Raw genomic sequence first — 26086 nt, 5'->3', positions numbered from 1 at the left:
GATTACATTTCTTAAACCTGAGCAAGGAAAAAGAAGAAAACGGGGAAAAAAACAGGGCCACCTGTATTCGTATTACACTCAAAAAATAACTAAGAAAGGTTTACTTTATAACCTGTAGATTGTCATGCATTATAAAAATGCTACTGTTGAAAACAAAATTTTGTTTTACTTACAGTTAACTCTTTCCTTCCTCTTCTAAATGGTTCTTCCAAACATTAATGGCATGAAGTGGGCCATATGCTTTGGAGCTCCCTACAAGGTTAACAAAGTCAAAAAAATTCAATATTTCCAGGTTTTCTTGTTCTGTCATGTATCACAGATATAATTCATGCTTTGTAATCCCACATTTATTTGTGAATTTCTGAGTTGTTGGTTTTCTTCCTGTTGATCTGTCTCCCAAATTCAGTCTCTGCTTAATTTCCAGCTTACTCCCAGTTCGTCTAGTCAACTTTTGTGCTTTTTTTCTCTCTCTCAAGTATTTTCCTTTGAAACATTGGAAAATGTTTCAATAGCACAGTCTGTCTAAGGGCTTTACTACCAGAGGAACAAGAAGAAGAATCTCCTTTTGCTTTCATGGTGCACTTTTTGTTGGACAAACTTTTGTATTTCCTTTTTGGTGTGTTCTGTATCAAAAATGAAGGAAGGAATATTCTGAAAATGGCTAGATAGAGCAGCTTGAATCTTACACCAGTTTCTCAAAATGTCCCAATTAGTGGAATAAATGTACTCCTCAGCCTGGTGTGCAGTGAGTAATCATTTTTTTCACAAACACTCTAATGTCTCCCACTTTTATCATTTTATCCTTCTGCCACAGTTTTGCCAGAATCAACTCTTTCTGCTGGCAGATTACATACTTACTATTAAAGGGCTAGGTTGGTTTCTCATGACAAGTTTGGAGCATACACATTTTTTTAAACATCTGTTCTTGAGCAGTCTCATATTCAGCCAGCCTTTTCTTCATTTCAACCTCTGATTTTTACAGTTTTATCACCTCATCTGAATATCTGTTTAAAGCTTCTTCAGTTTTTTTCCAATCTTTGGTTATTTGAGTTGATATACTTCTTCAATGTTTCATTTAATCAGTTCTGAGTACATTTGACTTATTTTTTCATCTAGGTTACTGGAAGTTTTGTCTTGCACCAAAGCTGGAGCTTGAACTGCTTTTTTGCTGAACAGCTGCAGAATTCTTCCCAGTCCTTGATACTAAGTCCACCATTTTAACCCAGATTTGTAAAACATTGCATTGCTTATGACACCTTAGTCCATAAGCTACTACACTTTGCATATTTTCATCTTGTATTATGATGCTGGATAAAAATACACAATAACTGCAAAATCATGATGATTTTTCTGAGCTATGATACAGAATTGGAATTGTCTAGACATGGTAGGACCTCGCTGTGTCTAATTATGGTGGCTGTCAAAAAAGAAATTACTAGAAAATGGAAATCAAAATCTAAACCAACTACATTAGAAGTAGTAAATATACTAACAGAGATAAAACAACTGGAATTGATATGTTTAGAAGAAGGTAGGAGCAAACTACATAGGAAAAAATGGGAATTGTGGGAACAAATACATATAGAGGAGGAATGAGGTTTAAAAGAAGGCAGGACTTAAATGAGCTATGTAATGTTTGACTGAAAACGATTGGGTAGATTATAAATTACGTATAATGTTTGCTACTGGGAGTGTGTCAGTATGTGTGATGTAAAATGCTTGCAGCTAGGATTGTGTCAATGTGGTTTGTTTTCGTTTATATAAATGTATGGTTGCCTATGTCATAAGTGATGGTTGCTTAATAAAGATGTTTCTTGTTTGAAAAAAAAGGCAGGAATTGAATATTTTATGTAATGTTGCTTAGGTTATATGATATATATAGCAATATATGTGAAGTATAATGTTTGCAAATGTGAGTTTGCTAATACAGTTTGATTACTTTTATATAAATGTAAAACTGACTATGTCACAAGTGATAATTTAGTAAAGGTGTTTAAAAACAATAACTGTAAAGCCATAGGTTATGGTGAAATTCCACTATAACATGTCCTACATCCCAAATACATCCCAAATTCGTGTTCGTTACATATTGGGCAGTGTCATTTCCTCCAGTATAATAAAGTCATGCTCAGACACTGATGTTCAGAATTGTGCCCTACCTCCTGAACTCATATTCATTGCTTCTTATGTATGGTCATTAACTTCTCTCTCTTGACTTCACTTCCATTAGTCATGGTCTAGGATCACGTTCACTTCCTGTGTTTATTTTCAATGTTTTTGTCCCATACTCTCTCTTCCTACCTGCAGAATTAATGTTCAGTGCTTGTTGTTAAGGATTAACCTTCCCACCTCTTGAATTCTTTTGTTCAGTGGTTTTTGTTTTAAAAATGTGCCATACTGGTGAAGTAATGTCTCATAATTCCCATATCTGAGAGTTGCTGACTTTGTGATTTTATATTATCCCCTATCCATGTGAGCCCCCCCCCCCCCCCCCAGCAACTGTGGGTTCATCCTATCTCCTAAAGGCATCTTGTATTTGTTACTTGGGTCAGAGATGAAAATTATTACAGGGACCAATCTGCTTCATCCAATTATTTTGGAATTGTTGAATGGTTTAAAGCTTTCGTGTACAGATATTTATTGCCAGTCGACTGGCAAGCATTTTATTAATCAAAGAAGAAAGGATAGTAAGGTTCAAATAATTTACATGCATTATTAGTAAAGTGTTGATATAACATGTCTGTTTGTTAAATGGTAGGTGTACTTGATATGCAGCATTGTTTTATTACAGAAACGCATGCAGTGTAGTGTTTTAGAATATAGGCTTATATAACCATCATCCACCAATCACTTGGTCTCACAATGGGTACACTAATGTTCAGAGTGAGTTTCCTGAAAAACAAAAGCCCTTACCTGCGGTAAGAAGTCCGTATACCACAGGAAAAACACTCCATAATGGCATTTGCCCCTGTGGTATGTTGCAAATGTTACTAGTACTTTAGACAAAATCCCACTGAAACTTACATTACACTCTTCTGTCCCCCCTCAAAAAAAATTGCAGTCTAACATCTACAACCAGGTTAAAGTCTCCCAATTTCACTACCCTAGCTGTCCCTTCTTTCCAATGACTTCTTAAAAACCCAGGCATATGTTATTCTTGTCCTGAATAGGGACCATAATTTTTCTCATTACCCCCCTTTAAGTCTGCCATTTTAATTTTCAGTGGAATCCACTTACTGTCCTCATCTCTGCTCTCTTCCACCTCCACTACCCACACTGTAATCAAATTCCTACACCTGTCTTCAACTTTCTTTTAGTACAAAGCCTTTTTCACTGTGTTAAAACCTCATCCTGCCCCAACATCCATCTTCTCTTCTTCCAGCTTGGCCACCTAAAGTTGCTCTGTTTGCATGCTTCTCCAGTTTTTCAAATATCTGATCTCTCAAAATTAGACTCTAAATCCCCTGCCTACAGTCCTTGTCACAATAATTAGACCATGACCACTCAACCTTAGCCAGCATTCACCCAGTGGTAGTTTACCACTTGCACTCTTGGGTGTTCATTGCGTAAGTACTACTCTCCCAAGACATTAGCTGCTTGGGATGAATCCTCTGTCATAAGCACCACCTATCTCTCAGATTCTCACAGTTGGAACCATTCACTCCTGGCAATGCACATTACTTGTTCTGTCCTACCTATCTAGTTCACTGCCTACAAAAATAACCTAAGATGTTCAATCTTATCAAATCATCACCTGTTTTATGAGTAGCCATTTGAAATGTCAGAACCCACTAGAGTGAGTCCTGAAACATGGAGAGTGAGTGGCCAACAAACAGATTTACATATACTATGTCTAAGATTACCATTTCTTGAGATATTCCTTTTTTCTCCCTAGCAATGCAGTATTGGAGTTAGTACATGAGTAAATTATGGGGGTGGGGGGCTTGCTCTTGTCTTCCTTTAAAAAACAAGTTTCAAGGAGAAGAGTGATGTTCAGTATTCACTCTTCTTTTACATTGGACTTTTTTCAATGTGTTGCACTCGGCATTTCAATGGCTGATATTTCAACAGGGAGCCATTTTAGTATACTATTTCCTACTTCAACTCTCTGTTTGTACCTAGCAGTCGTCATTCCCTTCTGTTTTTTATAATACATCAAAAACACCCTTCCAGCCTTTAACTATAAACTGCAAACCCTGGTGCAGCATTGATTTAAATCATATTCACCCCTGAAAAATGTAATTTGCCATTTCCATTTCATTTACAATAGTTACCATACATTTCTCAAAAAATTTGGTTAACACAGTCATTGATTTAACAAGCAATTATTAGTCTGTCCTTGTTTTGAGCAGGTCATTACACATTTCTTTTAGGTACATTTTTACTAGACTGCTGTTGCCGTTGGTACATATTATTTGTAAGTGTGGAAGAAAGCTGTGCTGAATAAGCAAGGTCTTCTCATTTAAGTATAAAGTGCGTATGTCTCACTTTTAATTAAATGTAGGAATCATTCCTATGGCTAATGTTGGAGATGCCTTTGGATTCAATCAGTACCAGATAGTTGCATATTCCTCAGTTAATCTCCTTTAAGCTGAACAGGATGAGAGCTAAGACATGCACTTGCAAAGCAGGTATCCAGTCCATGGCTATCCATTCCTCTAGTGACACAGTGGGAGGTCTTTTTTGTTGATTCTATACTTGTCTTCTGAAAGTAGGGTGAAAGAGCCTTTTATGCCTCCTGCACAAAAATTGTACTGATGTCTTGTTGAGAAATGTGTTTCTGTGATGCATACTAAAATTGCATAAGGCTAACAACTGTCATAGGCACCTGGGAACTGGCATTTGGCCTGGGTGTGAAAGCAGTTACTGCAGAGATCTGGCTAGGAGTGAAGAATCTGTTCCTGATTTCTGACACTGGAAGAGCTGAAACAAGTGCTAAAGGTATAGGAGACTGTGAGCCCAACGGAGATGAATCAATGCCTCACTGGGATCAAAAACCTCATGCATCTTTGGAATTGGCCGGGTCACTTTATTACAACCTCATTCTTCCTGTCAGCTGGTTCTTTTAATGACTATTTTTTTTAATTCTTTTCTTTATGGAGCTCTGTTTAGTTTTAAGGATACTAGCCAAGAGCTGTCCAGCTGGGGAAAGATGGCTGCCATTTGTCCCAGTCTTATGAGTTTTTTTTTACATTTTAGGAAGGCCCAGAGATTGTAGGATTAGCAGGGTAGTGTCATTTATTAGATTTAGTGTAGTGCTACAGAAGTAGAGCTTGGTGATTTTTCTCCCAGGCTGAACAGGCATAGTCCCAAACAGAATTTATGTTCTGTAGGCATACTTAGACATAATGAGCGGGCGCGGTTAGCGTTGCTGCCTCACAGCAAGAGGTTTTCATGTTCGATTCTCAGCTGGGGTGCCTTCTGTGTGGAGTCTGCATGTCCTCCCTGTGTTCGTGTGGGTTTCCTCTGGGTGCTCGGGTTTCCTCCCACATCCCAAAGACACGCTGTAGGTGGATTGGACACTAAATTGGCCCTAGGCGTGAGTGCGTACATGTGCCTCATGAGCAGACAGGTGATCCGCTGTGATGACCCCTAACCAGGAAAAGCTGAAAGAAGAAGAAGAAGGCATACTTAGATATAATAGATCTTGGGGAAAAGGTGTGGGGCTTAATTTGTGTGTGAGCCTCGAGTGAGATGGAAGACAGTCCCACCTGTTTCACCAGAAGCTGCCTGCACCTATCTTCCCAGAATTTTCTCATAATGGTTAAAGACATTCTGTAACCTCATGATGCCTTTTTTGGTAATATCAGTTTACTCTGTCTATCAAAGGAGAATTTACAAACCCAAATCTGGCAGCCATCAATGTAGCAGTGCTCATTTCTAGGAGTTGAAATAAGAAAATATTCTCACTTGAAGTCTTCCAGTGCAGTGACAGCACTCCTCCCTTACTTGGTTTTATTGCTTACCACTCTCTTAGGCCTTCATGAAGAGGTAACAGTAATGCTGGTAGTGATGTATCTGCCTTTATTTGAAAAGCCAACAACATATCTAGACTTATCAACCAGGACAATGACTTTGAACTCTTTCATAGCTTCATATCTGTAAACAAGACCTCATATTGTAATCTGGCCAACTGTGGAACCGTGTACTTGATACCTTTAAAACACAAAGCATATCTTAAACTAGAGTCCCTCAAATTGACCCAAAGACCACCATTCTCAAAGACTTTGTCTCTTCAGAAACTGGAACTCTACCCCAAGCTCAAAGATTTCTGGAGTTTTGCACTGCAGACTTCAACTAAATAGTACCTTTCCCAACTAGAGGCACCAACATACTCAATCTTGTTCTTGCCAGCACAGTACCTGTCTGCTTCAAAGTCATTGTCAGACCTTCACTAACCAAATCAAAACACTCCTCTGTATTATTTTCCATATGGTACCAATTTAGAGTTCTCCAAGACCAATTTCCTTGTGTTTGATGATAATTTGAAATGGTTTCTCAGTCCCCCACTGCTTGACAAATCCGTAGCAAGACCTGTCATATATACCCCACAATTTATACTCTCATGTCAGCTGTTGCAAAGAGGCTCTTGTCTCTTTGTGACACAAATGCAGTGCCAAGTTTAAAAACAATCCTCCCTGGTGGAATTCAATTATAAACAAACTCTGCAGTAAAAAAAAAATATATATATATATATTATCTGTAAAGAAAAGAACAAATTTTCAGCATGCTAAATTCAGCCTCAAAGCTGTTAACAAAGACAAGAGGGGTAAGACCAAGACTTATTGAGATACTTATGAATTAACAATTACTACATTGACAAAGGGCAACCACAAGGTGTCCTTTAATTGCTTAAGGACTTCAGGAAGTATGTCACCGCAGTGAGCTTATCGGCAGTGGTGTCACTCCCTCAAACCCTGAGGATAGGGTTAAAATCTTTACAGACAGATTCAGCTTCAGCTTCTCCCACTTGTCATCTCCAAACTTCTCAAAGCAAAGTATCCAGTCTATACTGCCATCTCTCTTCACCCCCCACACCCCCCTTACTCTATATACCAACTCTAAGACCGCACTACAAAGGAGAAAATTGGTTTAAAACACTGCCATGTTTGAGATGGGAAGTGTTGGACAACTAGTTACTTTCCCCGTCTCACAGGTTCAATGAACTGAACATTCACTGAATGGACGTTCGCTGATGATCTGAATACAGTGAAGTACTGTCCCCCAAGAGACTTGTCACTGGTAGTGAACCCCAGGGCTCTGTTCTGAGACCATTTCTGTGTGGCCTTTACTTCTCTCATGTCAGTTATTTTGTTGACAAGTGCATAACTGATTTTAAGTTTGGAGCCATTATCATCCCCCTGAAGACACTTATCTGCCAAGATGGTCTAATTTTGACAAACTAGTGGTTCAAAGCCAAATGACAAAAAATATAGCATCATACAGTTTTGGAAACAGGAACGGTCTTACACTTACTAAAAAAAAGAAATCTTTTTCTTCTTTAAAATAGATAGTTATCATTAGAGACCTAGGCAGATTTGGGGACTGCCACATATCCACTGTCATTAGAGAAGCCTTTTACTTCACCCAACTATTTTCTAAGGGTGCCTCCTCAGTCAGAAATGTTATCATTCTCCTGTAGTCATCCGTTATCAGACCCATGCTTTGCACCTTCAAATATGCACCTGTACAGACACCTAACCCATTTTGAAAATTCCTAGTAATTCCCCACCAAAAAAGCTTGGGTATGAGCTCCCTAAATTACCCAGAGCATCTAAAGACCCTGTCTCTTCCAAAGCTCCTACATGTGGTCTATGCCTGGCATGCAACTGCTGGAGCTTCAGGTGTAGCAGATCCTCCGAACGCTGTAATTATCCCAATCCTGCTTGACCTAATACATGTCTACAAGACTGGGAGTAACATAAATCAAGATCAAGGAGCCTAAATCTGTATTGTAACATAAACCTGACTTGTCAGTATGACGTATCACTTCTGAAGTATTCCCCACTTCTGGAACAAACTTTTGTTTTGTAAAGAAAAACATGTCCCTCACTGTCTTTAAATGAAATGGATTGGCAATAAACAAATGTATGTCAGATCCATCCCTTATGGACAGGGGAGAAACTAGTTGAGTGTACCAGTGGGACTGCAGTGGCTGGGATTCAAATGGCTCAACTGACGTATTGCCTGCAGGAAACTGTGAGTCTATGATCCCTACAATACAATACTCAAAGAAACTTTTCTTGACAGAAAGAATTGTGCCCACTCAAGTAGTGCTCTACGAGTTTTCAGCCCTACAGCATTACTGCAGTTGAAGCACAGTTGCATCAAAATACACAGAGACTGAAAGTAAGAACACATTATAGTCAAATGCAGCAACAGTTTAATTAGCATGGCACTAATACACAGACAGACTGCAGTGTACCAGTAACACATGCGTAAGAAACAGTGGCTGCAGTTAATTTAAATAATTGTACTGAATTATGTAGGGCTGGTATGTGGTGAAACAACACATACATTAGCTCAAATTGCCAGTTTCCATGGAATATCTGCATACACTACTGCATACCTGGAAAAGTCCGACTGACTAGTAATTATGCAAATGAAGTGCTTCACCATCTTCTGTCTTTAACAAACCTGCTAATTGTAGACTACAGTGAGCTATGAGGCTGTACACACAGACTAAAAGCAGAAGAACTATATCTAGATATCCCCAATGAACTCATATTTTGCTCAGTTGACTGTGGCTGTGACACACTTGTGTCATACATACATTATAGGTCAGCAGCCCTTCTAGAGCCTGTTCACAGTAACTGTGTGTTAGCGCTGCATGTGATCCTGCCCCCACAGAAACCAAAGTTAGTGAACTCCAGAGACTGGGAACTCCAGGTGTAGCAGATCCTCCCAAATGGATTATATGTATATGACAACAGCTCTACAGTCATGGTAGTAGAGACTAACACTTCTTAGAATTGCTGCAATCAGGACTACAAAGCTTGGAATACAGCTTGTCATACCGTAGTCTTTCTCACTAGCAGTTACAGACCAGCATTATTTGCAGCTCCTGATACACGCACACACGCACACACGCACACACACACACACACACACACACACACACACACACACACACACACACACACACACACACACACATACACACACACTGAAAGACTTTGCAGTTCATTTTGCAGCAGTGTGCATTTCTTCACTAGGCAGGTATTCCTGTATGCCACTTGTGTCTGTACCAGACACTGCAGATTTCTAAGTTAAAGAATGAGACCAGTTAGAAGCCTTTATGACCATCAAGGACAGTGCATAGATATGGCACAAACTGAACCTCATACTAGTGGCATTGGCACTTTCTCCGGATATCCTCAGTAGCATTGCAAGCAGTTGGGGAAGAGATGGATGACCAACATCAGCATGCCTACCTACAGCTGTGCACCTGCACACTACATAGTGTGCTCCTTGCATGACCATTTTGAAGGTTATTGTGGAGAGTGTATATGATGTTTGTGCATGAGCACACTCCTATTTTTAGGGCAGTACTATTCTGTGAATTGTTCTAATATTAATATTGGTGCAAGCAGCAGTAGACTCATTAAATATACATCACTGTGTACATCGTTTGAGTACTGTAGAATACTAATACTCTGTGAAGCAACAAACACCTTGAAATTTTTACTCCCAAATAAGGCAATTGTGATGTCACCTTAATACTGCAACTTACTGACTGGCGCATTAGATCTGCATTGTTCCCTTCATGTTTCTCCTTAGTGTCAGTATTGAGAAAAATTTATCTGGATGCTTGGCATGTGGCCAGGACCCCCAACCTTCCATACTTGTGGCATTAAAAGTGAGTGTGCAGACAGACTAGCCACTGACTTGTCATGGCTTCTTTATAGAAAGGCTTGTATTCTTTGTACTCCAGCACCTGCGTAACTGGGAGTCCTAACCACTAGGTTACATTGAGTGTTTCATATAAGCTATAGTATGAAATAGGCTTCATTGAAGAGCATAGAGTAAACTATATCACCACATGAAGTTAATAAAGGACTCACTTTCACAGTTCAGTCTGATATTCTAATGGTACCTTTCTTATCTTTAGTCTAAAACATTTGCTTCACCTTTTCAGCAAAGAACTAAAGTCTATATTGATTTCTTTAAGGTGGGTCACAAGAGTATTACTTCTTTATGCAGCACTGAGAGGAAGAGACTAACATTATCTGCTTGGTAGGGCTGAACTTTCAGATTTAATGGACATTATTGACAACTTCCAGTAATAGACCATTATTTTGCATTACTGTGTCAATGTATGTTAACACTTAATGGAATTATACCACCTGGGTATGGAGCCAATCTAGTATAATTGTGTCATTGTAGGTGGCCTTTAGCAGACTACTTCAAACAATTTAATTGTGACAGTAAAAAAAATAGTAAAGTAGTAAAGCCTCTTAGTGAAAAAAAATGCAGACATTGTTAAGAAGAGGGATGTTTAACTATGCTATAGTGTAAAAAAAAAATATGTAAGATACAGACTATAGGTTAATGAATGGGTTACACATTGGAAGAAGGTGACAGATAGTTGCACAGACTACTGATCAGCTGCATGTGTTCATTTCTTACAAAAGAAGGAGAAGAAAGACAGCTGTACCAAACAGAAGTGCCATAGACAAGAGGTAAATAAAATACTGCTCAGAAATTAGAGGTTCATGGAAGAATCAGTAAAACCTTAGTGTAGATAAAGTAGAGCATTTATTACAGAGTTTTAGATTCAAGTCTCTGTGGCATACTTGTTTACCGTGTTAACTGTGTGAAGTGCGTCACTTTACTTAAACTTTCACCCAAAGTACCGCAAGGTCGTTGTATGAAGAGTAGAACTAGTGAAATTGCTAACAAATCTCTGTATTAGAATAATGGAGGGTGAGATGGTGTCTCCCGACTGTTGCAATGCAGATGTAATTCAGCTTGATAAAAACTGGACAGAGATAAATTACAGGCCAGTTTTTCTCTGCAGTAACAAAAGTGGTAGAATCTTTTTCAGAAGGAATGGCTTGTTGATTACTTAAAACTACAATGGGTTGAGATGGAAACGCTTATTTTGTGTTTTTTATTTCTCTTTTGCATTGATTGGTGGGCTATTTACTGACTTTAATGGATTAATTCTGTTCAGGATGTTATTCTCTGGAAGGCTGCAAGCTGAGGTCCCATGAAGATTTTAATGGAATTTTAGTGAAGGACTCGTCTGCCATGTCTGGTCATTTTACTGCTTTCGATAATTCGTATTGTTTTAAATAAAAGAACAAAGTGTATTTTCATTTGGAAGGACTGAAATGACAAGTAATTGCTAAATTAGTACACATAGTCCATAAGTTTGCCATGGTGCACCATATCAAGTGTTTTGATAAAGTCTATAAGGAAAGCTCTTTTTAACAGACCATCAGCCATTGCAATTAAAAGGTCATTTCTAAGGATCCACTGGAAAGATGATATGCTTCTGCCACTGGCAAAGCCATGATGTTGCCTAGACTGTAGGACATATTTGTTTACATAATCTAAAGTCTGCTTAGAGACTAGAATTTCCAAGCAGTTTTACTGATGTTGGCAGAAGAGAGATTGATCGAAAGTCTAAGATGGGATAAAAAAGTGACCTTTAGTAATGGAGACATTAAAGGAAATTTCCAAAGGGGCTGAGCAGAAGTTAAGACGAAAGAAGTGTAAGCTGTGTTAAGAGTCTACCAGTATTGTTTTGGTAGAGTCTAAGGAAGGAACTGAGGGCAGAAAACATTACATAAGAATTTTTGGGGTGAGTTTGAAAATTCTTCAGGCAGCGGTGTGACTTCTTTTACTGCACTTTTTAAAGCAAAAGTTTAAAAGAAAATTAAATTTCATCATCAAATATAAGTGTGTTTTGGCTAATTGCTATGAGGAATGTTGGAAAACTCTCATTTGACATCATCAGGGCCAAGTTTCTGTTTTCTGACTTTATTATTGTCTGAGTTACAATACCACTTTGGATTTTTTTATATTAGCAAGGAAGCTAACGTCAAACCAGATGTTTATAGCTGATTAGCAGTCTGTATGTTTTCTGACCTTTTATTAGTGATTGCTTTATGTTTTCTTATGGCTTTTTTGACCTCATTTCTGAAGAAAGTGTAGCCCAAGCTTAATGTTTGATTTGCCATTGAACATGACTTTGAAGACAGTGTCTTATCTATGAGCTTTTGAAACTAAGTTCATAGGTTAAAAATAAGACCGTATGAAGAGGCCTACAAAGATGGAAGCTTCCAAAACCAAAGTAATTTTGGAGGAAGAATGACCATTCTGTGCACCCGAGTTTATACTTTAAAGCAGTCATATTCGGTGAAGATGTGGGTCTGAAAGTTGACATCATAAGAGAGGCGTTAAGGGTCCATACTCTTTGCTTACTAGTCAGACAGTACTGTGTAATAATCACTGAGCTTTGTTTAGAGAGTGGTAAAATTGAAAACTCTGTTGGAACTACCGGTGACTACTAAATCCTAAATCAAATAACTTCCTGTAATTACATTAGGTCTGGCTGGTGTGCACAAATATCGGGTAAGTTTAAGATCAACTGCTTAATATGTTTTGCTTTTCCTGGATCATAATGTAGAGGATTATGGTCAGGTCTCCAATCAAAACCTGTTTATTATGTCTTCGATAGATGGGTGCCAAGAAATTGACCTCAAAAGCAAAGCATGAGAGTTGAATCTTGGCATCCATGTCGAGAACACATATTCCATTATGATCAGAGACCCAACTGTAATTCTTTGTAGTGCACGGAGATTACCTGCTCCATGTACTACTAGTTACTGGGGAAAAAAAAAACGCTAAGCAATCACATCATAGTATCTCAGGCAATCTATTTTGCAGTCAGAGAAATGTTACTTGGATTATACGGTGGTTGATTTTAGCGTCTGTAACTTTTGTAGGAGGAAATGAGTTGAAATGAAACCATTTTACTGGTGCTCCTTACTGGCTGGCACTGTTAGCTTTCAGTACCTAGCACAGACTGAAGTTAACAGTGCATGGGGTATGCTTAATTGTTAAGCACCCTTCTAAGTGTTAAGATTGGGTCACATACTGGAATAGCAATGAACCAGGGTGTCTTAACTGACACCAGAATGTAATCAGGACACTCATGCACTACATTAATCTTGATATTCCCTAGCATTAGAAAGTTGTTCCTCTGTTTAATGTGAGGAGAGAGAGAGAAAAATCCTTAAGCAAATGGTGAGATTCCTTCACCTTAGAGTGAGAAAGGCAAAAGCAGCAGTTATTTTAGCAAAGTTATTCTGAGCTCTAAAACCAACCATTTTGAGCCATACTCCTGTATTTTTAAACCAGGAACATCTCTATTGAATTGTCACTTATAACATAGGCAATCATAGATTTGTATAAATGAGAACAAACCATATTAACATATCTTCAGTTACAGACATTCTACATCATATGCAATCTATACAGTCACTATGAATCGAACATTACGTAGGTCATTCATCTCCTGCCTTCCCTTAAATCTCATTTCTCCTCCAAAACATTTTTCTGCATGTATTGTTCCCATAATTCCTATTTTTTCTATGTAATTTGTTTTAACCATCCTATAAAAATCCCACTTCCAGTTCTTTTATCTCTGTAATTAACAAACAGTGATTCTGTCATTTCTGATTTCCTGGATTTTATAAATCTTTTTTATACAAGTTCAATAACTATCATTAACCAATTGGTTGATATGATTAGAAAAACTCAATACTGGATCAACCCATATACCCAGGTCCTTAAATGAACCTACAGTTTCAATCGCTGTGTGCTGTATTAAATATTCACCTTTCAATTTATTCCCAATATGCTTAGTTTTTGATGTATTTTTCAGAATGTTATTCTCTTGTGCCCAAATGTTCACTCACCTGTCAAATGCTGAAGTTAAATCTATATAAATTACATCACAGCACAATTTTTCATTTGTAGCTGTTATTATATTATTATAGAACATTATGTTACAGGTGGTAATAGATCTATTTTCAACATATGTGTGCTGATATATGGTTTCAAGTCCCAACCTTTCCAGTTCTGACACTAACTTATGCAATATTACCTTCTTCAGTATTTTCGGAGTCATATATCTCCTCCCGTTGTTCCTTGTGAATTGCTTATCCAGTTTCTCTTCCTAATCTTTTCTAACTTAGTCTGATTGATTCCAATAACTATCATGCAGAATTTTATATGCCCTACTAATTATCCTTTTTTAACCATTGGTTCTGTTTTAGATTCAATTAAAAATTGTACCACAGCAGGTCTTTCAGTTAGGATCCCCCTATCCCTCTCTCTCTTTGCCTTTGCTCAGATATCAGTCCATGATAGGGAAGGCAGATGTCTTCTTGGCTGCTTCCCATTCTATCACCTTTCGCTCTCTAGATATTTGCTCCCAATACCTCGATTCCTTTGACAGTTTTCTCCAGTAAATTCCAGACCCATCTTGCCTATTGTTTGTACCCCTAATTGCAACCCATTCCTACTGGCAAAATCTCATTTCTCCATTCTCAAGTAGGCTTAGTTCTTAGAATACTTTCTGATACTTTATGAAATTGATTCCTTTTTTTAATAAAGATGTATGTACTTAATTCACTGAGATTACTCAGCTGCTAGGGTAAGAGAGTTTCTCCTTTCCTCCAAATTTGCATGATCTTGTAGTTAGCAAAGTTAGATGTGCAAGGGTTTAGGGTGTGTGTTGGGGGGGTGCCCCTTTGCAGATATTCTGTTCTATTTTTTGAGGGGGGGGTGGTATTTTTCTGCAGCAGGTTAGCCACCTGGCCAGCCACAGGTGTAAATCTTGACTCTAGATGTTTGTCACTGTTGAAGTGATACCCCAACCCCATGTGCCAAAATGGAAGAAAGGGGCTGTGGAAGGATGGATTTATGTTAATCAGCCAGTTAAAATTTTGTATTTCTTGTTAACAGAAATTATTATTCTAACTGCTTTACTATATTATGTTATCCTGTAATATGTAAGGTATGTCACTGTATTGTTTGTCCTTTCTTGTGTAACAGACTTCATCTCCTGGGCCACTGTTGAAAAGGGGCTGTAGTGAGCAGAGTCTGACCATCCCAGTTAACAAATGAAATAAATGAATAAATACATATAAATGACAACCCTTATGTCAGTGTCTGTATGTTTGAATGCGGGTAGGTTTACAGTCTGTTTTTCTTGGTGTCTGTTCTCATAGGACCATTTTATAGGAACATGACCATAAGCAACCAGATATAAAGCAAAACCAGTTTGATTTCAGTCAAATAGACTGTAAAGCTCTAAAGTAAAGTTGATATATCCCAGCTGAAGAGACTAGCCTCTTTCTCTGCTTACAAATTGTAGTTAACCTTAGTAAGTTAGTTTTCTTCTAGTTTTTTTGATAATCTGCACCTTTATTACTATGTGTAGTGCCGTACTTTTAGTAGCATGGCCCAAACCGTTTCTTATATAATTTTTGATTTTGCTTGAAGTTACAGTGCATATGCTTTTAAAATGAATTTGTAGGAAATAACGCTTGTTCTGGTCTTAATTTTTTCCAGCCTTCCAGTATTGGGTCCATGGCCCTGACTGAAGGAGCTTTGAGCCAACATGATCTGATAAGAGTAGTTTACAGTGATATCCATCAGCAGAGGGAGACGTTTACAGCCCAGAACAGGTGAGTGGATTCCTTGACAAGGCTTAAAGTTTCAGAGAAGGCCAAAAGCTCTGTTGTCATTCACTGTTCAGAAGTCATACAGGACTAGTTACCCGTTCATCTCAGTGTATAGATTGTAGTATTCTGTACTCTATTCCTTAATACATTTGCATCCCCTCTGGAGAATAAATATGTAGTCATACGTCTGCATTCAGGTTTTAGTTTACAGTGAAAGTGTGTGCTGTACTATTGAACAAAACTGCTTAACAAGATAGCAGATGTTTCCACATTTTATGTGGAACATATTTGTGTGCTAACCTCACCTATATGTTTTAGGGTCAGTGCTTAATTTTATTATTACCCTCTCCGTGCCTATATTATCCTTTCTGCAGCTTACTACAGCCCAACTTTCCCAAAGGTGTATTGTTCCTTGATATCTTTTCTTTGGACTCTAGTTGCCATTTTAAAGTTTGTGAGGATGTGAGCAATACTGTAACCACAGTTATTTTTTTGTGATTTCCTCTTCGTTCTTTTTTTTCATACTGCAGTGATGTATTTTGCAACAGATACAACCTCTTCCCGTATGCAGTGTCAATAAGAATTCTTTCCCTTGTACTTTTAACTTTGCATTCCCTCAAGTGATTTCTTCAAAAACCACGCACATTTTTTTCCTGTCAGCTGTGTACATTTTTTGCCGTAATGACCTTTAGTTTCTGTCCCTCTGACCCATTCATACCTCTCAGCTGTCCATGATTTTGAGGGATCGCCCTGATTTTGTATCATACAATGTTCTTCATGCTTCACTGTTGCAGTCCTGACTTATGGGATTTCCTGCTTCGGAAGCCATTGGTCGGCCTAACTACCAGACTAAAAAACTCCCTCCTCCCTGAGCTGGTGGATGACCTTCCCGGATGTCAGGATGTTTGGGTATAAAGGGAGTCAGGTGATGCCATGACACCAGTCTTTCTTGCTGTTGTTCCCCAAAGCAGTTGTTAGTGCATCAGTCAGGCTGCACCGGAGTGAGAAATTCTTCTAAAGCAAGTACCCCATTGGGGAACTCTTTTTCTTACTTGTGACTCATGTCAGATAAAGTTAACAACTGTCTCCTTTGTGGTAAATAAATCCCACACACAGACTTTCATACCTTGTGTGTCACTTGCTTAGGCCCAAACCATGACCACTGGTTGTCCTGAGGTTGAGCTCCGTAAGCGAAAAAAGACCCAAACTTAGGCCCTTGGATGACGACATTTCCCCTGTCCGCCTGTCCCTACAAGGCTCATTATCGCAGAGGAAGGAGAGGCACCTTTGCAGCCCCTTTCTGTGAACAAGATGGTGGTGCAGGCTTCTGTCAAGACTCTTTCAGAGTCCAACATGCTGTTGGGTCCCTCAGCTTCAGCTTAGGTCTTGGCATTCAGTTCGTCACTCGGGTTCGGAATCACTAAGCAGACCTTGGCTTCTGGCGAATGATCCTCAACTAATGACATCCCTTGGGGTGTCTGCCAACATTGGCCATTTCTTTCAAGGAGACTGATGTCAGAGTAGTGGATGTACATAGGCCCAGTGCAAAAGCTACACCTAAAAATAGCCCAACCTTTGGTACAGGGCCTAGGCCTACCAGCTCCTGCCCCACAGGTTATCAGCAGAATTTGGTCACATTGGCCGAGGACCTTATTTCTTTGATGAGAGGCAGGCACCCCTCTTTCCCCTGAATCTTCACCAGGAAAATGGAAGAGGGACCCTACACCTGAGACCTTTTCAGAACCCCCTAATTTAGATTAAGACTGTGATCAGGAGAATACTGTCCATAAAGATGAACCCTTCCTTAGAGGATTATGATTCAGAAGAGGTGTTGCCTTCTGCTTCACACCCTGAGGACATTACCTTTGGGGAGACACAGCATGCCATGAGAGAGTTTTTCCAATGGCAGGCACAGGAATACCCCCAAGCAAAAAGAGGCTCAGGAAATTCCTTGATCTCCCTCAACACAAACCCTTGGCTATCCCTCCAGTTTTAGAAGTGGTAGAAGATGTCTTCATGTAATCATCTCTCAATCCAGACTCTCTTCTCCAAGCCCGTCATATACCAGAGCAGTTTTACAGGGTACTGGACTCACATAGATTTGTTTTTAAGAACCGCTGTGCTGACCCAGAGGTTGTCACCTTAGGCCCCAAAGGAGTTAGGGCTAGTACTTCTAAATACCCATTACCTGCAGGACCATTGACAGATTTGGGAAGAAGGTTTCACTTCATCTACCCTGGCCATTAGGGCCCTCAATTGTCAATTCCATATGATAAAATACCAGCAGAGTATTTTGGAAAAAAATGAAGCAAAAGATTTCCTCCTTGGAGGACAAGAACATTTCTAGGAAATTGCTGGATCTCTGCCATTCCATTTCCCAGGTAGCTAGGCAGTCCTTGCACTGTGGATATGATGTCCCTAGAGGCATCTTCCTGAGCTGCTGTCTCTGGATCCATCATCAGAAGGCATGCTTGACTTAGAGAACAGACATTACCTGAGCATGTCAAATCTAAATTGCTAGATGCACCCCTGGATAAAGACTCCCTTTTTGGATCAAAGGCTGAGGCTGTGTTAAAATAGATGGAGGATAAAGCAAAATTCATGCAGACAGTCAAAGACTTCCTCCAAGTCCATCCACCTAGGTTCAGCAGGATTTTTCCCAGTAAGCATTGGTCCTTTCCCTCCAAGTAAAAACACAGTCAGAGGAAAACCCGTAGGGAAAGGCCTCATAGGCAGCAACAGCAGTCACAGAGTGCAAGGCAGTGGTCCTCAGGAGCACCCAGACCAGGGAGGTTCTAGGCCACAGGGGCCCTTGCAGAGATCAGCAATGACTCATCCCCCTCCCAACCCCCCACCCCCAACCCCAGACAAGATAGAAGGAAGATTAGGAGGAATACTTGCCCTATTCAGTGAGAACTGGGCCCTCGTCATTTCCAGCAAGTGGGTTCTGCAAGTAATCTCTACAAGCTCACTTTCAGAGAACCATTAAAATTCTCAGGCTACCCTGATGTGCCACAAAACCAAAGGGCAAAGGCTGTTTCTCTGAGTCACAATCAGTGTTCTCAGGTCTCTGTGGAACCAGTACCAGACCACCAGACAGTGAAAGGGCCTTACTCCAGGCTATTCCTGGTCCCCAGGAAAGAAGGTTGTTGGCACCCTATCCTGGATCTGTCCATCCTTAAACAGTCCCTCCTAGTTCCAAAATTCGAAATGCTTATTCTTCAAAAGCTTGTTCCCATGACTACATCTCAGGCTCTAATTGTCACCTTGGACCTGAAAGATGCCTACTTACACATCCCTATAGAAGAATCCTGCAGAAGTTTTCTTTGCTTTAGAGCAGGTACCAGTCACATTCAATTCTCTGCACTTCCCTTTGACTTGTCTACTGCTCCCAGGATCTTCACAAAATGTTTGGCCCCGGTGATCGTCTTCTTCAGAACAAGAGGCATCCAAATTTACCCTTCTCTGGATGACTTCCTCATTCAGGCCACAACTCAGTCCAACTCCTCAAGGATTTGGCCTTCACCCAGACCCTGCTGTCTTCCCTACAGTTTGCCAAAAACCTCAGCAAATCCAACACAAGCCCTTCCACCAGGATAGTTTTCCTGCAGGCTATGCTGGATTCCTTCCTCCAGAAGGCCCTCGTTCCCCCAGACAAGGCTTTCTTCTTAACCCAATACTTCCAGGACATTATGTAGAGGCAATGCCTCTCAGCCAGGGAAGTCCTCAGGGCACTGCGCTACATGGCATCTTGTATACTAATGATCCCTCTGACCAGGCTACGTAAGAGGAAGCTTCAGTGGTACCTCAAGAATCTGTGGTGCTTGCACTCACAGTCCCTGGTGACAGAAATCCACTTTATTCACTGCCTCAGGGAGGAATTGGCTTGGTGGTCACAAGCATGTGCACAGAACCAGGGTCTCCCCTTCAGGTCATCCCTTGGGGCCAAACCTTAACAATGAATTCATCAGACACAGCTAGGGACCCCATTTCCAGCACCTGATATCCCAAGGCAAATGGGAAGAGCAGTTCAGACACAAGCACATCAACTGGAAGGAGTTGATGGCAGTACAGAAGGGCATGGTGGCCTTCAAGGATCACTGGAATCCAGGGGTTTTACTTATCAAAACAGGCGCTATAACAGTCATGTGGTACATAAACAAATAAGGGGGCACCCACTCCTACCCAGATCTGGGAGTCAGCCAATCCTAAGGGGTTGCACCTGATGGCTCAGTACCTTCCGGGGCTCAGAACATTCTAGCAGAGCACCTCAGCAGATACTTAATGGATCCCTCGAGTGGCAGCTGTAGCGGGAAACGTATCTTAGTGTAGTCCAGAAACGGGGATCCCCTCAAATAGACCTCTTTGCCACTGATGAAAACGTTCAGTTAAGAAGATTCTATTCTAGGAGCAAACTTCACACAGCCTGGAGAACAGATGCCTTCTCCTTCCTCTGGAGCCACCTATTTCTTTATGCATTTCCTCCCCTGCCTCTCCTTCCAAGGGTCCTCCTAAAAATCAGGGAAGAAGGACCGAGGGTCATTGTGGTAGCTCCCGACTGGCTCAGGCAGCACTGGTACCACCTGCTACTGAGTTTAACCACAGAAAAACCCTGGCAGTTACCCCAGAGAGTGGATCTGCTGAATCTGGCAAAGGGAAAGTTTGTGCACCCTAACCTGCAGACTGTAAAACTCTCTGCCTGGATAATTCATCAAAATTCTACCCTGAGTAATCCCTGAATAGTCAGGTGCTTAAATCCTCAAAGAGTCTAGAAGAAAACATACTCTGCCAAGTGGAAAATATTCTCTATTTGGTGTTAGCAACAAGGCCTCAACCCTGTCTCAACCAACATTTCAGCCATTTTGGAGTAACTGGCTATTTTGGTGGACAAAGGCCTATCCTTCTCATCCATTAAGATACACGCTTCTAACATTTCAGCCTACGTCCCTACTCTTCCTCCTGTCTTTTCCCACCCCCTAATGAAACAGTTCCTTAGGAGGGTGCTGCATGTCCGCCCTCCTTGGGACCTCAACTTTGTTCTAGAAAAATTGACATCACCCTCTTTGAACCAGCTGCTTCAGCTGATTTAAAATTCTTGACCTGGAACACTGCCTTTTTACTGGCTGTCACATCAGCTTGGAGGGTCTCTTTGTTGGAAGCCCTCATGGCAGTGGAACCATTTCTTATCTTCCACCCAGACAGGGTTTCACTCAGGACTAATCCTTCCTTTATGCTCAAGGTGGTCACGGGCACTTCCTCAACCAAGCCATACACTTGCCTACCTTCTTCCTTAAGCCGCAGAACCAAGGGGAAAGAATCCTTCACTCCTTGGATGTACACAGGCAACTTCACTACTGTCTTGACAGGACTAAAACCTTCAGAAAATCAGAACAACTCCTTCAGAGCCCAAGGCAAAGGAAACAATCTCCAAACAAATTATGTCCAAGTGGATCTCCCACTGTATTAACTTTTGTTACACCTACCATGGCAAAATGCCCTCTGGATCTGTTAGGACCCATTCAACTAGGGCCTCTTCTACCTCTAGTGCTTTCCTGAGGGGAGTACCTACCAAAGACATTTTCGAAGCAGCTACCTGGTCATCAGTGCATACCTTTACAAAGCACTACCAACTGTTAGCCTTCTCCAAATCCAGATCAGGATTTGCATATGCCATCTTGCAGGGCATCCTCTCTTCCCATTAAGGCACCTACCACTCTCATCTCAGCTTTGGGAATCATCCCATAAATCAGGACTGCAACAGTGAAGCACGAAGAACATAGTTCAGTTGTGTATTCTTACCATAAATGTAGATGTTCAAGTGTATTCACAGTTGCAGTCTTCTTTCCCTCCCTCCACCCCCTTATTTTCCTTACAGTAACAGCTTTTTTTTCTCTGTCCTCCACTTCCAGAGGACCATCTTGCAGGATGCCCTGCAGGCCCCCTTTCCTCTAACCTGGTTACTTGCTTAAGGTTCCTTTATGGGGCTGCTGTCTTCTAGGGGCAAGAAAAAACAGATGTCATGGCATCAACTAGCTCCATTTATACACAGCTGTCTTGATGTCAGTGTACGGCGTCCACCAGCTAAGGGAAGAGGGAGTTTTTTACTCTGGTAGTCAGGCTGGGCAAGGGCTTCCGAAGCAGGAAATCCCATAAGTCAGGACTGCAACAGTGAATACACTCGAACATCTACATTTATGGTAAGTGTACACAACTGTACTTTTGCTCAGTCACTTCTAAAACTGATGTTTTTTTTTAAAGAAAAGAGAATAGATAACAGTAAACACTAGTAAAAGTCAGTACAACTCCACACTTGTTTCAGCATGTTCATGCTACTTCAAGTTCTCAAATTGTTAGTATACCAAGTCAGTAGTTACCAGCATTTAAAAAAGTGACCCTTTCTGTCTCTGATATTGGAGCTAAGAGGTTGAGAGCAATGCACCCTGTATTTGAAATGTCCATATCCTTTCTTACATTCAGGATTGACATAGTACAATGATTCGTATGCACTTAGGCAAAGTTAGACTACATTACATGCCATTAGTGAAAGCAGAACGAGATGGCCTGTGAGGTGTCCCCTTTCACTGAATTTAGCACTCTGACTCCTCTCTGTTCCTTCCTTCTCTTTCTCATGTCCTCATGAATGCCTCTGTTTTCAGCACCTTGCCTTGTAAGTTATTCCACAAGTCTACAACCCTCTCCATGAAGAAAATCCAGTGATTAGTTTCTACAGTCTGCAGCTTGTAAATCTTCCTTCTCTACTGCTTTTCCTGTTCAGGGTGACCCATTTTATCTCCCATACTTGTTTTTTCTTTCCTTCACTTCTGTCCTTGTCCCTTCTCATCTTTAGAGAGAATGTATAGTTATACCCTTCCCTCCTGTCCTGTGCCCCGTTGTGGTGATTTTCTTCTGCACTCTTTCTAACAGCCTGATGTCTCTTCCCTGTATGGCTTCTGAAATGCACATATTGCTCAGTGTATGGCTGGCCCATGGCCTAGCTGAACAGAAGCATTACTTCCCAAGTTTGTCCCCCTGAGGGCAAACTCCTCTTTTCTCTCTGCTCCTGCCATGATCCTTTATGTCTGCTCCTGTCAGTACAGTGTAGGTGTAATACATACCTGTAAGTCCATATCCAGCTTTGTTCTCATCATGTCCACTCATATCAGTGATACTTCACTCAAGGATTGTTGTAGCCAAGTGCAGCTTTTTCTATTTCTCTGGAATGAACCGTAGCAGCCCATTTGTCCAATTTGTACAGTCTTTTACAATTCCTTCCATTAGATTCTTCCCCCATAATCTGCTGCTGCATGCCTTAGGCTAAGTGTAGAAACTACTAGTGCTGCTGAGTAGAGACGCACATGGAGTACTGAAATTGTACAATAACATCTTTGGACTCATTCAAAAAGTGTAAGTGTGGAGATGTTTAGATTACTGCAGTATACCATGTCTAGGTGTATATTTCTCTGGAATTACTCGTATCTGACAGGGTTTGGTCACGAGAGTGAATTCCAAGTGATCAAATGTCCAGCTAGGTGTGAGTGGATGTCTGTGATTTGTACCCAGACATGCTATATGGCTGTTGTATTATAATTTACTCTGTTGATTAGTTTAATATTTTTTGTTTGTCTATAACAAAACAGATTTCTGTGTCATTGCTTTGTATGGAATTCCTTGTCCAGTTTTCTTGTAATTAATGCAATAAGCAGGTTTTATTTGGTAGGCATTATAGTTGCAGTAGTAGATTTAGGATTGCTATATTTTGTAATGGGAAAGTAAGATAAAGCATAGCTTAGCAGTAATATGCTCGTTTAAATCACTGCATCCATTTATGTTCACCGTTTAAAAAGATTCAGAAACACAGTGAATGTTAAAGTTCTTGTGCTGTAAATAATGTTTTGTTCACTGGTCATTTGTTTAAATTGAGAGTTAACATATATAACTGACAAAACCACTCCAGAGGGATGAAGTAGTTGGGTTTATTTTGTTGTTTATGGATGGTCATTACTGTTTATTGAAATGAGCTTGCTTGTACATTCTGAAAACTTAAATTAGTACATCTGTTCAGCAGTCCTGAACCAATCTAGAAATATTCTGATGTTTGATTATCAGTGTATGCAGCTTGCAGAATCTTTGTTTTGCTAAGTGTATGCAAAAAGCTGAGGATGAACAGAATACCTCCCCCTTTTTTTGCACATGCACGTTTGAATCATTATTCCATAACTGATTATCACCCCATTGATAGGTGTCCACTAATAGTGTCACCAATGGACTCTGCCAGCGATTACGCTTAAAAGTTTTGGTTTTATAAATCCATTCAAGCTTTCATGTCCAAATATAGTGCTTTTTTTTCTTAGCACTGTTATAAACTGAACAAGGTATGTAATGAAAACTGACAGTTGGTGTTACCAGGGCAAATACAAAATGAGCTATAAAAATGAGAAGTTAAACTGAATATTTGTTTGAAATTATTTTACCTGGGAGGAACATGGGTGCTTTGTTACCAAAATAAAGTAGGATGAAAGAGTTGAAAGATGAAGTAAACAGTAACTCGTGGCCTTCCAACAGCTTTTACAGATTGCAGCTTGGCACAGGTGAAGACAGATATCAGAGCACTAGTTAATATTCCTGGAAGTAGCAGCACAAAATCTTCTGACACATACAGGTACAGAAGTGGGAAAATGATGCTTCAAGCTGCGCACAAGCAAGTTAATTAATCAGGGTTAGTACAGGGGCATAACACTGGTTATGCCCCTGTACTAACCTTGACTAATTAACTTGCTCTTCTGACTAGGTTCTGCTTACCCTCTTCTTCTCAGTAACAAGTCCGATTTTCCTTAATAGCAATGTCAACTTTACCTTCTAGATAATGTTACTGTTTGTACTGACATCTTCTGTGGATACATACCCTTAATAAATGTGATAATTTGTTAAATAGTTATACAATGAGCTGCCGCCTTTGTTAAATTCTGTATTGTACCTACATTGTGTTTTGAAATGTGTGTTGTTGGAGCTTATCTCCCTGGGCCTCTACAGAAAATGGACATATATCCAGTTAGACTAGCCTGGTCAACAAATGTAAAATAAAAGTAAATAAAATAAATAAATAGTCCATGTGCTTTAAGTTGGGTATGGCTCTGGGCAAATAGATGATGTGAACAGCCAGTCAGTAAAATTACAGGAGCACATCTCTGTATATTCACATAATCAGTAAATTGTCTGAGAATCTCAATAAATTTACCAGGCAGCCAAAGAACTCACCAGCAGATAAAAACCTAAGCTGCTTCTTTGGCATCCTCACAAAAGAACATGCCATACACACAGGCAGATTCTATCTACAGCCAGAACTCACAAACATATTGTCTTCCTCAAGTACATTGGCCATAATTTTGAGCAATGCAATGTAGAAGCAAAAGTCAGGACTAGGCGCACACAACAAGGAATGTAGCATGTAGCAAGAAATATGTTACATTATCAAGTTGCTAAATGATCTCCCACATGGCATCTACCTGTCAAACAAAACTCCCATAGAGGAAACAAATTCGTAAACAAATAGTATCAACTACAGCTCATTGTTAAGTCATACAACTGTCTAACCAGAGCAGTCATGGCAGGCTTACCACAGAAACGCTTTATACAGGAATTCAGGTTTTGCCCATGCCGTTTGCCACCACCTTGAACAGTCCACAGCGCTAAAGGTCAGGAAGAGCATCCAAAATATATAATGCTGTGTATTAAAACTGTGTCGTAACATTGGATATCTGCTGATGATTCTTCTGCAGCTGTAATACTTAATTGCGTGTTGAAATTCCAAGGGGTGTAATTTCAAACCTCAGAATAATGGAATTATGAGTGCAGATGTGAGGTAGTGTTTGCTAAGTTTGAGGTTTCACTACCCAGCATACTTTCCCCTCAAAGTATAGTGGTATCTTGATATTTGTCGGCTTCAAAACTCATCGAATTTGGTGGTATTCATATTTTGACAAGAAAAAATCATTGCGGTACTCAACATTTGTTTGGCACTCATCGCTCTTGCTAGAACAGGTCCTCTGTCACTTGTTTTTTTTTTTTTTTTTTTTATAAATTGTTTTGCTATTCTTTGTGCAAAGCAGTACGGTACTGTATAATCATGGGTCCTAAGAATGTTAGTGATAGCTAACAGAAAATAAAATTAGAACCATGACAGAGCAGAAAAAAAGAGATAATTGAGAAAAATTACAGTGGTATCCGTGTGTCTGATCTTGCTGTAGAGTACCAAATGCCAAGAGCAACCATCTCCACCATCGTGAAAAATAGAGGCCATCAAAGCATCTGATGTTGCTAAAGGAGTGAAAGTTGTAACCAAACAAAGATCACTGACACTACAGGAAGTGGAAATATTATTGCTG

General features: G+C 40.0%; 1 protein-coding gene across 3 annotated transcripts in view; it reads left to right on the top strand.

The window, feature by feature from the left end:
• Positions 1–26086, top strand: part of FAM126B (family with sequence similarity 126 member B) — a 1024500-nt gene that overhangs the window by 713439 nt on the left and 284975 nt on the right. For all 3 annotated transcript variants that reach the window (XM_044075704.1, XM_044075703.1, XM_044075705.1), the window contains one exon: positions 15592–15707. In XM_044075704.1, coding sequence (XP_043931639.1) covers positions 15592–15707 — 116 coding nt within the window. The remainder of the gene's footprint in view (positions 1–15591; positions 15708–26086) is intronic.

The sequence above is a fragment of the Protopterus annectens genome, chromosome 6.part1 (genome assembly GCF_019279795.1).
Source record: "Protopterus annectens isolate FY-2018-M chromosome 6.part1, PAN1.0, whole genome shotgun sequence".
Taxonomy (NCBI): domain Eukaryota; kingdom Metazoa; phylum Chordata; order Ceratodontiformes; family Protopteridae; genus Protopterus; species Protopterus annectens.
This window is presented reverse-complemented; position numbering and strand designations above follow the sequence as displayed.